The following is a 16,440-nucleotide window of genomic DNA, read 5'->3' as shown; positions in this document are numbered from 1 at the left end:
AGCACCACACCAAATTACAAAAGAGAAGTGTTAGCTGAGCAGGCAGACCCACAGTTACACAGTTAGCTCTGGTGCTGCTATTGAATAGTGGGACATAAATCTTTCTGCAGCTGGCTTTATGCAGATGTTTGTTTGTGTAACCCCCAAAAGCAGCTTTAGCTTCAGTCTCAAGTTATTGAAGGCTTTTTTATTGTTTATAGGGTGAAAGCTTGAGAAAAAGCCTCTGTGAAGAAGGTTTGAATAGTGACCACAATAGGGTGGCTGTGCAGCAGGGGACTCTGGGCTATGGATCAGCCATCCCAGAGCTCAAAATGTGGAGATCTGAAGATCTTCTCAGGAGCCTGCTCTTCAGGGTTGGTTGTGTTCACTGCTTCGACCTGGCTCCACAAACAGTGATGAATGATTTCTTCCTCATGCCCTAGCAATTTTCTTAGCTCAGGAAGAACTGTGGTATAGCATTTTTCCCTGCAGTGTTCACTTTCATTTGGTTTTCCATACTTGTTAACTGGCATATTCCTAGCAGAGTCTTAGTTTTCTATGAAAATGGAAGCACTGCTCGTCTACTGTTGCTGAAATGTGTTTAGGTCTTGGGCTGCTTGACAAAACAAGGTCAGACACACTACCCTTTTTTAAGTTTTCTTAATAAAATACTGACATGAATGAAAACGAGGATGGAGGTTGTTAATGGTTGTAAAGAAAACTTTAATTTAAAGGTTTTACTGGCTTAATACTGTATGCATACCTTTGTTACTGTAAGTTTTTAATGGAACTCTTACTAGTAAATGCCTTGTTTCTATTCCTCAGGAGTAATTGTAATGAATTTTCACAACTTTTACAATGTTAATGTATAAGCAAGGTAGTGGCTGGTCCCTTCTCCCAAGTAACAAGTGATAAGACAAGAAGAAACGGCCTCAAGCTGCACCAGGGGAGGTTTAGACTGGAGATGAGGAACAATTCCTTCCCCAAAAGGTGCTCAGGCATTGCAACAGGCTGCTCAGGGCAGTGCTGGAGTCACCGTCCCTGCAAGTGTTCACACAGTGTGTAGACGAGGCCCTCAGTGCCATGGGTTAGTGGTGGCCTTGGCAGTGCTGGGCAACGGTTGGACTGGATGAGCTTAAAGGTCTTTTCCAACCTGGTTGATTCTATGATTCTGTGATTCTAAGATAGCAGATGGTGGAAAGAAGAAAAAGAAGTTTAAACCTGTCACTGTCATATCCTCTTACTCCTTTGGTGGCACCTGCTATTTGGAAAACAAAGCAACTGTGTTAGGAAACATAAAATCAATGTAAATAAAGTGCAAACTGAGCAGCATGGGGTTCTGCATGAGCAGCCAGATGTGCCCTGCATTGCGGGGGAGATACCTGGGAATTTGTTTTCCTCTGTGGTTCAGTTCTGCTTCTCATATCCACTGAGAGTAATTATTTACTCCAGGATTGGCCTAAGTAGTTTCCTATACCAGAGCCTGCTGCTGTGCAGTTTCCTGTGGGGATATCTATCCAGGGAAAATGGTGGCGTGCAGGGATCGCGCTACCGTGCCAAATGGCTAAGGATGTTTTCAGTGTTTATTCCTTGCAGCAAGGATGCTGTTGTGAAGAGCCACACAGACCTACAGTTAGCAGGTATATATATAGCAGTATACATAGACACATTAACCTCTGAGATTTTGTTAGTTTTATTGCTCTTTTGAGTTCTTCATGGCAATATGTCACTGAAAATATTCTGTGATCATGTAGTTTGAGTATCCAGAGCTCTGGAGCACTGGTAGGTGAGCTGGGCTACTGAAGCAAAACAGCCCACATTTGAATGGTCAGGCCAACTTACTGTTTCATGGTAGGTGTAGAATTCACTGGAGGCATGATTCTGCTGAAATTATGTTGATGTAATGCCTCAGCACAGTATGTAACAGCATTAGGAGTCTGCGAGTGGAGTAGGACACGCAGCATCCAGAGAAGGTAGATGTGCAGGACGGGGATTTTTGTTGTCTGGTCAGAAAAGGGCAAACCCCCACATTTTCTCAGGTTTTCTATGATGACAGTAGCTTGATTTAAATGTTCTGCCTGTCAAGGGAAGAAGAAACTTTTAATGTCTTCAAGTATCCCATGGTTTTAAAGACTTCCTCAGGAGGGAGTGTGCTGTGACCTTGTCTGCGAAACCTTCACGGGTCATTTCCCTTTCCCAAGGTTATTAAAAAAGAAATGTTGCTTGACTTCTCTTTCAGGCCATCCACAGGAGCAGACTATTTGCCTCGGGGGACTGGTGTTTTATACTCATTCACAGGTGGATAGGTATAGAGTAAAGTCAGTATTGTGCTGACCTTATGTTTCCTAATTATAGGGAAATCTCATGTCACATCACATTTTCTTCTGCGTTTTCCTGCCTTTTTGACTAATGGCAGGCAGTTGGGTTACAATAATGAGCATCCCTTAGTTCTAGTATGTGCTTCCAGATGATTAGGTGGTACGGTGCCAGACTGAGGTCCTGGATGCGGATGGCCAGCTCTGGGGGCTGTCACAGTTCTGATGTGACTGGGGGGGGGGGTGTATCTCTTCACAATCAATTGCAAACTGTCTGGCTTTTTGCAGGGGATAGATCTGAACCGTGCTGCCTCATTTGGTGATGTACCTTTCCCATAAATTGCACAGCAGACACATTTCACAATTATTATCTTTTGGGCAGAGAGATTGTCATGTTATTCAGTTACTTTGGTAACATGTTCTGAGAGGAGGTAGTGGTGAAATAGAGGTCCTGGCACCAGACCACTGCTGGGTCACACTGTACTTGGTGCGATGCTGGTTCTTGCTTGTGACTGAGACAAATCTCTTACTAGTTCTGTCATCATTTCCGTAGCTGGTGTAAAATGGAGAGCACAGCAGCGGTACCACGGAAGGCTGTAATGAACCTGAAGAAGTGCAGATGTTTAGGGGGTGAAAAAAGACTTTCACTTCCTCTTGCTAGAAGCATATTTATCTGTAATCAAATTATTAAGAGATATAATTTGGTTGGTTTAGAGGTTACACATCTGTGTGACAACCATTCTATTCCAAGACCCAGAAGACCAGGTCTCATAGGCAGAAATTAGATGAAAACAAGGAGCACAAAGCCTTTGGAAGGCCTGTAGATAACATCCTAAATAACAATGTTTTCCTAATGTTCCAGAGAACACTCACAGAAGTGAATTCAGTCCATTTGGGTTTGTTAGGAAAGCTGTTCTGCTCTTTGCTGGCTGTAGGCTGCAGCACCTCCTGAGGAGTGTTAGTCCTCTGGGACTCTCTTCCAGCCCCCTTAAGTCAGATCATGGTCCCCATATTGCTGCTGGGTGTCATCTTTAAACAGTTTCTAATGCCACAAATTTCTTTCTACTCTAGAAACAAATGTACTTCTCTTATTCTTCTTCAATTTTACTCTCTGAAAGGATGGATCTCGAGTCGGGATTTCTGTCAAGGATCACATTTGTCCATAGCACCCTTCTAAAACAGTGTGAAGATGGTCTACTTCAAGCACTTGATTCTGATGTTGGAATATTTAGTTCATGCACCTTCTGAAAGTCAGTGGCTCTAAAAAAAATTAAGAATTTATATTTCAGTTACACAGTGCTTCATCAACAGCACAATGGGACAGAAAAGAGGGGAAGAAAACATTATGTGACATTTCGGGTTGAATTACAGGACTTCCATTACAATACAGATCTTAGTGTTCAGTCAGTTACTAAGTAATCCCCTCCCCAAGTCTGTTGTTGAAGGAGCATGGTTTATTTAAATAGTTATTTAGTAAATAAATATTAATAAGAAAATAAATATTTAATTAAAAGTACTGGTTATGTCTATATATTGAAATAAATCATACTGGTTTCAAACAAAGCAGCAGAAAAACCATCCAACACCTCTGGAAGTAGCCATAGGCTGTTCAAAAATTGAGCAGCATTATTTATATGCTGCCAGCAGTGATTTAAGAACTCCACCAAGGAATGTAAAAGGCAATAATTTGTATTCCTGCTCTGAAAAATTCCTAGTTGAAGTATGAGTTCAGAATAATTGTCACATTTCTTTGCAGTCGCTGGAAAGCTGGGCAACTCTGAGCCAACATGAGCCTGAACAGTCAATGTCCTCAGTAATGTTCCCTGTTGATCTGCAGTGATGAAATGAAAAAGCTTAAATTGCTTTCCTCCTTTTCTTGCTCTGCAGGAAGAAGACTCTAATGTCCAGAATTGTTAACTGACTGAAATTGCCTTACCAATTCAAAAGCAATAACGTAATGCCTCAAACTGTGATAAAGTATAGCATTGAACTGCACTTTTAGTTTTGAATATTACATTTCCATGGCTAATATATGTCTTCCATAAAGTTGACACAGGGAAAAAAAAGTATTCAAAAGGATTTATCATCAAAGCAGGGGATGATGCAAAGCTGACTTCTACCTGTTACCCTCGCTCTCTAGATAACTTCTTGGGCATAGGGACAGATCAATGCACCCTGCCAACAGGTTTACCTTGCTCCTGCCTCTCCACATGCTGAGGCGTGTTTTTTTGGGGCCAATGCAAGTGCAACACTTCTTTCAAGTACTATATTTATTGCAAGCTTCTGTTTATTCCTGGCATCCTTCCTTTGTGTTGGGTTCCTGTCATTGCCTGGCTCCGTGAAATCCAGTTGCCTCATTTCCTTGGCTGCTTTCACACTATGTGATGATGTTCTTGTGTCCTGTTCCTGTTCCCCTCCCTCCCCATCCCGCTCCTCTTATAAAGTGTCAAAGGGACAGTTAGTAGCTGAGAACAAAAGATGACCTTCTGAGCCATATATATTATAGCAAGGGTTATTTAAAGATTGGCAGGTGGGACTTTAGTTTTCATACCAATAACATGTTTTTCCTTTCTTTACTTTTATAACAGTCTCTAGACTTGCAATTATTCATGTTAGCTTTCTGTCTGATGGTGGCCACCTGAGAAGTTGCATTTCTTTTTCCCCATACACACAGGCACACATTTCACTGTATAGCAGATAGAGTTATCCATCTGGACCAGTTTTTGCATCATGTTCGTTAAGCCTAGGTGGAAGGCTGCACTTTGCTGACCACTTGCTGCCCTGCTGTCAGGACCATTAACAGCACCCTAAACAGCCCCACTGAGTTTCCCTCTGCCCCCTGCCTGGATCCCCCATTGTGCCCTAAGCTACACCATAAGTGCTCCTGGCTTACTGGCTATTTTCCTGTATGTATGTGCTCTGGACCTGTGTACTGGGTCACCTCATCTTCCATCCCATCTCTGGGCCTATCTTCTGCTGCTGCTGCACTCCCTGGTTCAGCTCCTGCCACACTGGAGCCACCAATAGAGCCAGTTTCCCCTCCGTGGCTCTGCCCATCTTGTGGGATGGTGCCGGGGTCACCCCAGCTCATCACCAGTCATCACCAATTCTTCTTCCCCTGAGCGTGTTTCAGACATTTTCATAGCAGAAGTTTATGCTTTGCCCATCTATACAGCAATTTCATGCTGAATTATCACTGTTCTCTCTGCTGAGGGCTTAACATCCTGGTGTGATTAGGCAGGAATAAGAATTGGGCTCAGAGAAGCAATTTATCATTTAAAAAGTAACCCAGAGCTGCAGTTTGTGGGGGTATAAACAAGGCCTGTAAGGGCAGGAAGGATAAAGGCTTAGATGCACAGGCTGCAGCAGGGGGAGGACCAGCCAGCTCCCTGTGGCACTTGAGCAAGGTATCTTGTGTGGCTGCTGAGAAATGCATGGCTTCAAGCTTCAACAGCCCTATAGGAAACTGTCTGTGTTAAGACTCTTCTCCCAGTTGCAGGCAGTGGCACTGTGGGTGTTAAGTCAAATCTGTTTCAGTACCTCAGTTATCATGTCTGGTAAGTCAATGTATGTCAGTCTGCTCCTCAGCAGGCTGAGATGGTCAAAACTCAATGAGTGCTCTTCCACACTAGGCTAAGGATGAGCTAGTGAGCTAGCTTTTCTCCCAACAGCTGGTGTGGCAAACCTTGGCTTTAAGCTGAAAGGACAGAAATGGTCTAAGCTCTTTTGCCTATTTCTCTTATTGTAGGGACCAGTTTCAGCACGCTCAGTTCTGTGGCCATATCCTTACTTGGTCTCCACCTCTGCGCCTCCTGCCAGCACTGTGCTTGAGCTGGTGATACAAAACTGAGTGCCCTAACATGGTGCAAAATTGGAAGAGAGAGATGTACCTTGATGTGCCTTTAAGCAATGCTTACTGATGGTATTTGTCTGAAGAAAGGCATATATAGAGAGATTATGCAGGGGAAAAGGTGGGTTTGGTGAAATACCTTTGAAGAAACTGTTTTGCTTAAGTCTTGTTATTCAAAGCAGGAGTGCTCAGACCTTTGTGGGCTTTCCCATCAAGTTTCAGGGTTGCTCAGCCTCTGCAGATTCTGCTGCATCATGGCCACATACATTTGACTTGCCCCCTTAGAGGGCTTTTAGAGGAGTCTTTGAAAAGCAGCTATGTGGTGCTTATGTTAGCTCATCTTTTCCTTCTGTATTCATAAAAATCCTAGTGAAATGAAGCTCTTGAGTTCATAAATGCCCAGAAAGACAGGTAATAAAGAACCCCTAGCCCACTTGTAATCCCTTTTTCTGATGCAGTAGGATGCACTTGACATTGTGTTAGAGCATAGGTGAAGTTATTTCCATGGGAGTCTCTTATGCATTAGATACCCTGAAGTACCTGTGCATTCCTGCCAGAGAACCTGTAATGGTATAACTTGGGGTTTACATAAAAGATTGGTGAATTTAACATGATCTTTAATACCACCTACACAACAGGTAAATTTATGTTACAGTTAAATACCTGAAGAAACATTGGTGCACTTCTGTAAGATTGATCTGTTCAGTATTTAAAATTAGATCTATAAAAGAAATGTGGATAAAGAGATGTGATCAATATGACAAAATGATACTAATAGGGTATTAATCTCCCTCCTGTGTTTCCAACAAGTCAGAGGTGCATAACTGCAGAGTGGCAGTTGCCATTTCAAACTGCAGTTTCAACTACTTTCATGAACTGTATGTTAGAGCAGTTCTTGCACACTATCAATAAAGCTTCAATGAAGCTATCAATAAAACCTCAGGCTCTGCAGAGAGGCAGGTTTTTGTTCAATGCATAACTTCCAACAGAGATCTGATGTCCTGATGTAGTTATAGATTAGATAATTGCAATTGGCAGGACTGTCTTTAGAAAGAGGTATAGAAGTGGGATCTTGACAGTAGGTTTAACTTGAGGTTGTTATATATTCTTTTGTTGTAACTGCTGGTGAAGAACTGCATACAGTGGTTAGGTAAAACAAGAGTTATTTGATACATGTGTTCTGAGAAAGTCTTGGAGCTGCTCAAAAATCTTCCTATCCTGTCAGGAAGTGCAGCAGCCTCAAGAAATGATCAGGCAGAGGCAAACATTCTGACATCTCCCTCATACACAAGGTTTTCAGAATTATCCTTAACTGTGTTTGGAGGAACCTGCCACAGGAAGAGCACACAGCAATTCAGAGGCTGCTTCAAATGCAAAGCCTTCCAGTGCTAATTTTAAGCCTCAATAGAAAATGCCAGGAAATAATAACAGTATAGCAGAAGAACAACCACTGAGAAATATTTATTCATTTTAGAGAAAAACAGAAGTTTATGTACCTGAAAAATTGTAGGACAGTTACCCTCTCATGTATCTCAATAGTGAATTTACATGGTGCTGTGAATCCCATTCTGAATTCTCTTTTTCATGCCAGAAGAATGTCTGTTTACAGAAGGAGGGTAGAGAGTAGATAATAAGAGGCTGCAGTGAAGGTCTAGGACCAGATTTTCTTTTTTTCATATACAAGTAGGTTATTAGTAAAAACTTGGTTTTTTCTTGGTTTTCTTATTTTGTATCACTTTATCCTATTTTGCTTATATTTTGTTTTTCTTTCCAAAGGCTCTTCAAACTGTTTTTTCCCCATCTTTCTTTCAGTGATGCTTTCCTTCACCTCTTGCTCTGGCTTCATGCTGGTTGGCCCCTTCACATCTGATTCCACTAGTGCTAGGGGCAATCATACATGCTGCTACAGTGTACGGAGAAAATCAAAGTTAAAGGCCATTGTTGTGGTCCATTATTAACATGATTTAACCTGGAGACAACTGATACAGTTAAACTGAACCTCCTTTTTCCTCCCTTAGATGTTGGTTCAGGTAGGAGTGTGTGGCAACTGTGTATTTAGGGATCATGGGAGCATCTTCCAATGCTGTGGCCCCCTTCGCTTCCTCTGTGTATCTTCTAGTGAGATGTGATGGCATCAGCCTTTCAAGAAATAAGCTGAACTTGCCCCTTCTTGAAAGATCTGCTGGAAGGTTCATACCTTCTGTGTAAACTATCACGGCCAACAAGCTGTAGTCTCCTGGTTAAACCTTTGTTATGAGTTGAATACCTGGGAGCAAAGAAAACAAAGAGAGGTGGGCATGATAGCACGTGGTGGTCTGGGTTGTTGTTTCGCCCTTCTCTGAAGGTATCTGGACTTTCTTGGTTGAGGATAGGTGCAAAACATCCTGTGTTACTTTGTCCTGAGCAGATCAGAAAATGCAAAAAGCATGTTTTCATGTGAGCAGGGGGATCTGTGAGCACAAACCTGAGAGCCTTTATTCACTGCTTGGTTTATCACAGCTTCCCTGCCTGGCACTAGGGTAGTCACTCAGCCTCCTGTCTGTAAAACATGGACTCATTGTTTTCTCTTCCTAATTCTCTCTTGTTGTAAATCCTGGTTTATTTGCCTCCCCATGGTCTCACAAGATTACTAGAGCAATAACTATGAAGGATCTAGAGATTAGTGACTGGAATGGATAGAAAATTGGAGGTGCGGGCTGTGGTTCTCCAGGGGAGTATCTAGGGCACCTGTGTGCATCTAGACCCGTTTCCTCAGAATCAGTGGGTTTGGCTTCCTCATAAAGTGGGTGCTTTTAGTTTGATCTTCAGTATTCTGCAGTTTATAAGGCACATTTTTCAAGTGAGGATAAAGAGACTCAAGTATATTTACTAGTATTACAGCTAATAGTCTAGAAAGAGCAGTGCTTTATTTGTGAAAGAGATACAGCCACCAGAGTGCATAATGGCGTTTCAGCTCTGTGTGTTTGGATGCCACTCAATTTTCGGATACTTGGATTCAGTACTTTTTACAGTTTCAGTACCTTCTGTCTCATTAGTAACTAAGGCAGAGATTAATGCTTGTCTGGAAAAAAAATACGTTCCTTGGAAGGATCTAAATTCTCCTTGGATGTATGTACACAATTTGCAGTTAACTCAGTCGAGAGCTTGGCATATCACAGTGACTGTACAGGCTAGATCAATATGATTTGGGCTAATATTCTGCTATGTATGTCTTGATTCATTCTACTGGAATGACATGTAGAGTATAAACAAGGAGCAGGAGGCACCCATGTGTGTGAAATTACTCATTTCATTTCTGATGCATACTATATACTTAATACTATGAAGATCTGTCAGCAATTTTGCTTCTTTTCAGTGGGACATCAAAAATAATTGAAGCCACATCCCTTTTAGCTCTATCTGCAAAATCTGAAGTGTGGCTGGAGCTGTGCGAACACAGTGGGCTTCTGTTCATTTAATCCATCTGAATGTACTGCAAATTGCTGATCAGAAGACTCCTTCTGTTGGCATAGTCTGTGTTTCCATTTGGATGCTCTTCTGACATACCTGTTAAAGTAACATCTGTGTGAGAAGCTTATGTGTTCTGACTGTAATGGTTTTCAAAATGTATGATTTCACTGTGCAAAAGGTGGAGACCACGAAACACAGCATTACATGTCTAAATGAATATAGTACACATTTATGATTCTGTGCTTGCTTAATTTTAATAGCAAAAGGGTTTGGGTTTTTTTGCTCTACACTTTAGAACGTGCAGTTCACCTACATTTTGAGCAAATGTGTTATTTTTCCAACTTTTTCATGCTCAAGAAGCTTAAAGGAAAATTTTCCCTGTCCCTAATTCCTAACATGGGAATCTGTAGGAAAGAGTGGTGTGGACAGACCTGTAAGTCTGCATGATTCAGCCATTTAAAGGATGGGTAAAAAGGAATTTAAAAGCATCATGTTCTCTAAACGTTAATTTTTCCATTCAGACTCACTCCTTGATAAAACTGAAACTAATGATGAAAATGAATACTTGGAGTATTCTGTTGAAGCCTAAATTGTGCTCAGGTTTGCTCGTATCTGCTAATTCTTTGACATAACAGTATGGGAGTATCTAACTCATCTCTCTTTTTTCCCCTCCCTCTAGTTAATGGTCTGATGACGCTTGGATTCGCAGGTGAGCTTTGCTTTTAAAAGTCAAACTTCTCTTACTGTTTTATTGATGGCAGCCATCTGAGAAGCACTTCCATCCTGTCTCAGTTAGTCAACTGGTCATCTCCATCAGCTGTATGAACAGGAAGTGCTGTAGTGTTTTGTAAAGGTCAGTCTCGATGGTAATGGTAAAACAGTAGAATTATTCTTAATTTTAAATCCCTTTGGCCGGGGATTTAGACAGAAACTCTTGTGTCATCAGATTGATTCTGTCAAATGATTCTATCAGAGTTTTTATTATAACCATGGAAAATATTGAAGTTCTAAAGAAAGCTAACCAAAAATACCAAGGCCATGGAAAATCCATTTAAACACCCTGCTGGGAAGGAGCTGGAGTAAATTGTCAGTGCACATGATGTAATGGAGGAGACACTTGTATTCTGTTGGATTTATAGAGTTATAAATCAGATGATAGCTGGTTGTTTAGAATACTCTGCCAGGGAAGGCAGCCTTTGCTTAACTTTTGTCAAAGCATCAATGCAGGATTTAAATTGCCAGCTATGCAATTTTCATATCTGGTTTTGAATTCTGCCCAGCTTTAATGTTCATCTGCAGATCCAGCAGTGGAATGTATAACACAGCTGCTGCAGCCACCAGGTGCATTGGCAGGAGCACTTAAATAGGCAGGGCCCATGCTACCATGTTAACTTTCCATGGACAAAATTATGCTGCCCCTGTTCCATAACTTTCACCATTTCTATCACTGCTGATTAATTGTAGTTCTGATATTTTTCTGACATGGATGAAGGCTTAGCATCAGCTTTAAGAGCTCTGACAATCAGACATGACAAAGGAGGTAGGGTTGGGTCCCAGTGAGTCAGCCATACACCTGGAGAGGTTTGTGGTCTGTATGAAATAGCAGACTTAAGGTCTCAGTTATGGACCTGCTGCTCTTGGAAAGTATGTGAAAGTGAAGTATTTCTTTGGTCAGATGTGATGGCTGTGTCTCCTTTGGCACATGGAATTGCTGGGTCAGTGACTTCCCCAGCTAAGATGTTGGCTGCGATAGTTTTAGTTGCAAGGTGCTCCTGCCCGGGCTCCAAAGCCCTCTCCTTGGGTGAGACACTTAATGTGCACTCCAGCCTGTTTTACAATCACATGGCCCATTTTGAATGAGGATGTTCAAGTGTCTGACTGATGGCTGGGTCATGATGCGAAGCCCGAAACCAGTTATCTTGCCTTAGGTTTTTTGGACTGAACAGTAAGGAACACAGCGCCCTGTTGAGAGTGGGGGCTGTGTCTGACTTCTCATCAAGTGAAGGCTTGCACGCCTTCGACCTCCTTCATCTGGCAGCGTGTTTGCCTGTCACCACACAAAATTGGAACCATTGGCTCTTTTCAGCAATGATGGGATCCTGCTTTCAAAGTAACTAATAGAAGGAAAATAAATACCTCCTCTCCCTGGTATAAATAGGGTCTCAGTGAAAATGTAGGTTAAGAAGAAAAAGGTGCAAGACATGATTCTACTTAGACTTATTTTTTCAATGATTAAAAAAGGATGAAGTGGTCTGTTCTTCTTGGCTTTATTTGTATAAAAGCTGTTCCTCCAGAGTTCTCAGGAGGGTTGTTTGACACATGAGGATTTGTTAGGGTTACGGTTTTGTTCAGGTAAATCCTTTTATCTGATTTGTGCTGCTCTAAAGAGAAGTAATCACACTGGTTTTTTTTTCTGACTAATTTAATTTAGGCATTTGTATTAAATAAGTTGACATACATATACTTTCAGGTAATTTCAATGTTCTACAAAATGTACGCTTTTTGTATATAGAAGAACAATCAAACTAGTGGCATTTATAAAAGTAAAGCAAGACATATTTAATTACTTAATCAAAACAAAATGCTTCAGCCTTATCAAAATCAAATGCTTTAGTTAGTCTGAGTAGATTTTTTGCAGAATTTTAATCTGATAAGAAATATCAAAATACTATCTTTATATTCCAATGCAGGCATGGGCTAGATGAGAAAAACCTGTGACTTTGATTCTAAATATTGTGGAATTGCCACTTCGAGTTGCAAAATACACAGGTTTGCTCAAGTCAAGGTTAACTCTTTTTTTTGCCAGTAGCTGTATGCTGGAACATTAACATCTGATAGATAATTCCCTTAGTGGATATACTAAAGGAAAAGCTTAACTGTGGCTGTGGGAATTAAAGCCCTTTAGCTGATAAGATATACAAATGGTTTTGATGTTGAAGTACTTTACAGCCATACAGTTAGTCGAACGGGGTGCATCTGTGTAAGCTTGAAAAGTGCTTTCTACACTGAAGTATATGGTCAGTAACTCCAGTTAGCTTTTAACTAAAAATGCAAACAGGCATTTCTATGTTAGTTTGTAAGTTAGTATAGTATGAGTAGTATTACTAGATAGTAAGATTAGAAAACTGAATAGGTAGGTTCCTCTGTGTTAGGTCTAAAAGATGATACTATATATGGTAACCTCTAATATTTTATACTAAGTTATGTTTTTAATTAATTTATGTAAAGTGTTTTTTATCTATTTTCTAAAATTGTTTAGAAAGTTAACTGTTAGGTTTACAACAATGTAACTTGTGAGTGATGTGTTTGTGCTTCTCCTATTTCAGTGTTTGAGACTTAAGGTGCTTTCTGATTTTACCTAGGTGCTCGTCAACAGACTAATCTCTGCAATGAGTCTCTCATGTTAGAAAAGTTGCCTGCCTGTGGAAAATCCTTTGAAGAGATGATGAAGAAAGTGGACTCTAAAAAATGGTGCAACCTGACAGAATTTATCATGTAAGAGCTAGTTTTGGTTTTAATAGTTCTCATCTAATAGTGCTATTTGTCCTTTAAAGAAAGGATCACCTCGGAGACCAAGAACACCATAATTACCTACATCCCTAATGCCTGTAAAGTGTTTGTGTTCCAGATAAATTGAAATCCCCCTGCATTTAGTTGCCTGTTGCAGAGGGCCAAGCTGTAGCTCTTGTGTCTCTGCAGTATGGCCACATGCACACAGAAAGACCCAGCTCTTAACTCGAAGCATGCACAAAATTGACCACTTAATATGAGAACTACCCAGTGGGCTAATGAATAGTAGCTGCTATTGCTTTTACCTCAGACAATTGTGTTTGTATTTAATCTTTATCTCTGCACAATTTAGACAAATGTTACTTAAGTAGTTTTTTTCTTTTTCTATAAAGCTGCACACTGAAAACTCTGCTCTGGAGGGAACTCAAAGGGCTTGTGTAATTGGTGGTGGTTTTGGCTTTGTGGAGCATTTGCTTCTTCAGAGCATGTCTGCTCATGCATAATGCTTGGTTTTCGGAAGCGCTGAGTATCCTCTACACCCACTGAAATCAGAGGGAACTGCAGGCGTTCAGCACTTCAGCGAATGAGACTGAAGTGAGTAAGTGTGCTACAGGCCAGCCTGAAGCAGAACATCTTCCGGGGTTTGAAACTGCACTGTGATGCTTTAGGGGATGCTCCTGAGGCAGGGTAGCCACAAGCTAGCTGTCACCAGATCTGTCACAGCGTCAAATAGCCCCAGATATCTTCTTGTCTCATATGATCATTGGTCTTGTCTCCTATTTAGTATCACCTCAGGTGATGCAAGGTTTTGCAGTCACCTTATGCAAGATTTTAACTAGCAGATCACCAATAGACACGATAGATAATGAAATGCTGGACTGCTGTGCTATGTTGCAGCAGTTCCCCATGTTTCTCATACCACTGACATCTGTATTGATATGTCCTACCCATTTCATTAATCTGACAACATAGTAACAACTTAGATACTATTCCTTCTTAGCACTTTTATTTGCACACCCTAGATGACATTACAACCTTGCAACCTTTTACAAGGTAGATTCTTAAAACTCATGGCACTGGAGTGAAAGATGCAGTCATGCAGCTTTCTCCCACTGTGGGGAAGAGCAAGAGGAGGTAAGGTCTTCTTTATCGAGCTTGCAGAAATTGCCTTCAAATCTGACAGAGAAACGTGCTTATACAAAGGAAAAGAAAATCCTTGCAATGCAGCTACTGCTATATTTATTAACAAGTACCTGTACAGTATGTGGTAATGATTTTAATTTTGAAACTCATCTAGATACAAGTTGTTTTACTTATTTTGCAGGAAGCACTGTAATTTTGCTCCATTTGATCTTCATTACAGTTGTATTATAATAACAAAACAGAGTTCTTGTTCATATTGATAAGCGTCCTCAACTAATGGGGCTACTTGCAGCAGAGAAAGGAATGGAGTGAAAATACATTCCAGGAGTGAAAATGTTAGAATCTGCCTTTGTAATGCAGGTAAAGAAGGAGGCAGCTTTTCACAAGCCTTACACTAAAATTTCTTCAGGAGTTCAAGCATTCTGGTACAAGATTTGTCCAAAGTTTGGAGGTGACTGAAGTCTCTGAGTTCTCCTGATTTTCATTGAGAGTTAAGGATCTGCCTTGCTTTTAGCTTTTCTGATTGCACTTCCCCTTTGGTGTCATTTTCATTCCCTGTACAAGAAAACTCCTGCCTATCTGTGCAGATTGTTTTGTCTGAAGAAATGGGTCAGTCTGAGGCTTTGTTCATTTTTCCCCATATGCAGTACCAGAAGAAGAATTCCAGCCTCTTCCAAAAGAAAAATATTTTACATTTTTACATTATATATTTTTTAAAACAACTTCTTTCTAGCACTTATATTTTAAGTTCAATCTTAGGAGAGAGTAAAGGGAGGAGTTTGCTTTGGAATTTATTTCCAAAGCAAATACTGAATCAAGTACTAATCGAGCATTATCAGTGTGATTACAAACTTATCTTAAGGCTTCATTGCACTGAAGAAACAGCACATTTACATCTACCTTTAAGAATTTTACTCTTTTGAGAACAGGCACTGTGATTTCATGTCATGCTTTATATAAGAAGCATGCAGAGTAATTTCTTCCTGCTCATTGGAGGAACTGTAACAAATGGGCCTGAAACACTTCTTTATTTGAAGTATTCTGACAAATCAGGGGAAAAACAGTATTTCTAGCCATGGTCACTTAAAATTCAGATATTTAAACCTGGTAGTATTAGTTTACTCTGATTTTACATCTAGCCTCCAGCAATAAAAATTAGTCAGCATGGATCAGATGGTGGCTTAAAACTGAGTTTTGCATGAAGGAAGCTGTTTCTTCATACAGTAATTTCTGCATGGTGCTTTTCACTTACAAAGATCTTACAAAATTTGGCTTTGTATCTTATATCAAAATGTAATTTTTTATGGAAATCTGCTTCTTTTCTAAACTCTTTGTTTATGGAGGAGTTTTAGCACTTTGGGGTAAATGGCTGTCCTTGGTTATGGGACTGTAAATAGCAATTAATCTGCATTGCTTCACTGTTCAGCCAAACAGTTGTGAGAGACATCTCATTGACTTCAATTTGTTGTAACTTAATTATACTGTAAGATCTTCTGACAGCTCCATTACTTACTTCTTAACTTTATTCTTAACAAACTCATGTTCTTTAAAAAGAAGCCTTTTGACTGAGTTTAAACAGATGAGGCCCTCATGTGTGGCAGGTGGTACTGGAAACCAATAAGAGAGTTTTAGGCTCACAGCTGATATTGACCTTGCTGGAAATGCATAATGATCACATATAAGTCCTCTTCATCAGGGACTGCAGTGTTAGGACAAGGGGTAATGGGTTCAAACTAAAACACCTCCTTTCTTTGAAATGTTGAGTTGATGCTTTATTGACTCAGCTGTCAGAAGGAACCTGTTTTGGGCAAAAGATGCACATTGTGTGTCTGGGGCACTGAGCAGCAGATGCCACTAAAGAATAAGACCCTATTGCCAACGCTCAGGCAAGTGTATCAGGAAATCAAAATGAGGCAGGATGCTGCATGATTCTGGACAGCGAAAGATATAGTTGAAAAGAGCATCTGTCTCTGAGTAGAGCCCATCAGTCTCTCTGATATCATTAGGGACAGTGATGGCAAATGAGCCCAGAAAGTGATTTTCCTGCAAAGACCTTCCTGTCGTCAAAGAGAAATGGATGGCTACATGTTTTGTACATGTCTTTTGCTGCACACTTACTCAGCTGTATCCTTAAACATCTTGTCACTCCAGTAGTCCTTTCTTTAAACTGAGTCTCCACATAAGTCATGCCAG

The 16,440-nt window shown here is 40.6% G+C and overlaps 1 protein-coding gene across 1 annotated transcript in view; it reads left to right on the top strand.

Annotated features, from left to right (window-relative positions):
* Positions 1-16,440, top strand: part of RAMP3 (receptor activity modifying protein 3) — a 71,026-nt gene that overhangs the window by 6,801 nt on the left and 47,785 nt on the right. Inside the window, exons 2-3 of the mRNA XM_030498646.1 lie at positions 10,274-10,303; positions 12,957-13,089. Coding sequence (XP_030354506.1) covers positions 10,274-10,303; positions 12,957-13,089 — 163 coding nt within the window. The remainder of the gene's footprint in view (positions 1-10,273; positions 10,304-12,956; positions 13,090-16,440) is intronic.

This window comes from Strigops habroptila, chromosome 1 (assembly GCF_004027225.2).
Source record: "Strigops habroptila isolate Jane chromosome 1, bStrHab1.2.pri, whole genome shotgun sequence".
NCBI lineage: Eukaryota > Metazoa > Chordata > Aves > Psittaciformes > Psittacidae > Strigops > Strigops habroptila.
Note: the sequence above shows the minus strand (reverse complement) of the source record. Positions and strands in the feature narration are given on the sequence as shown.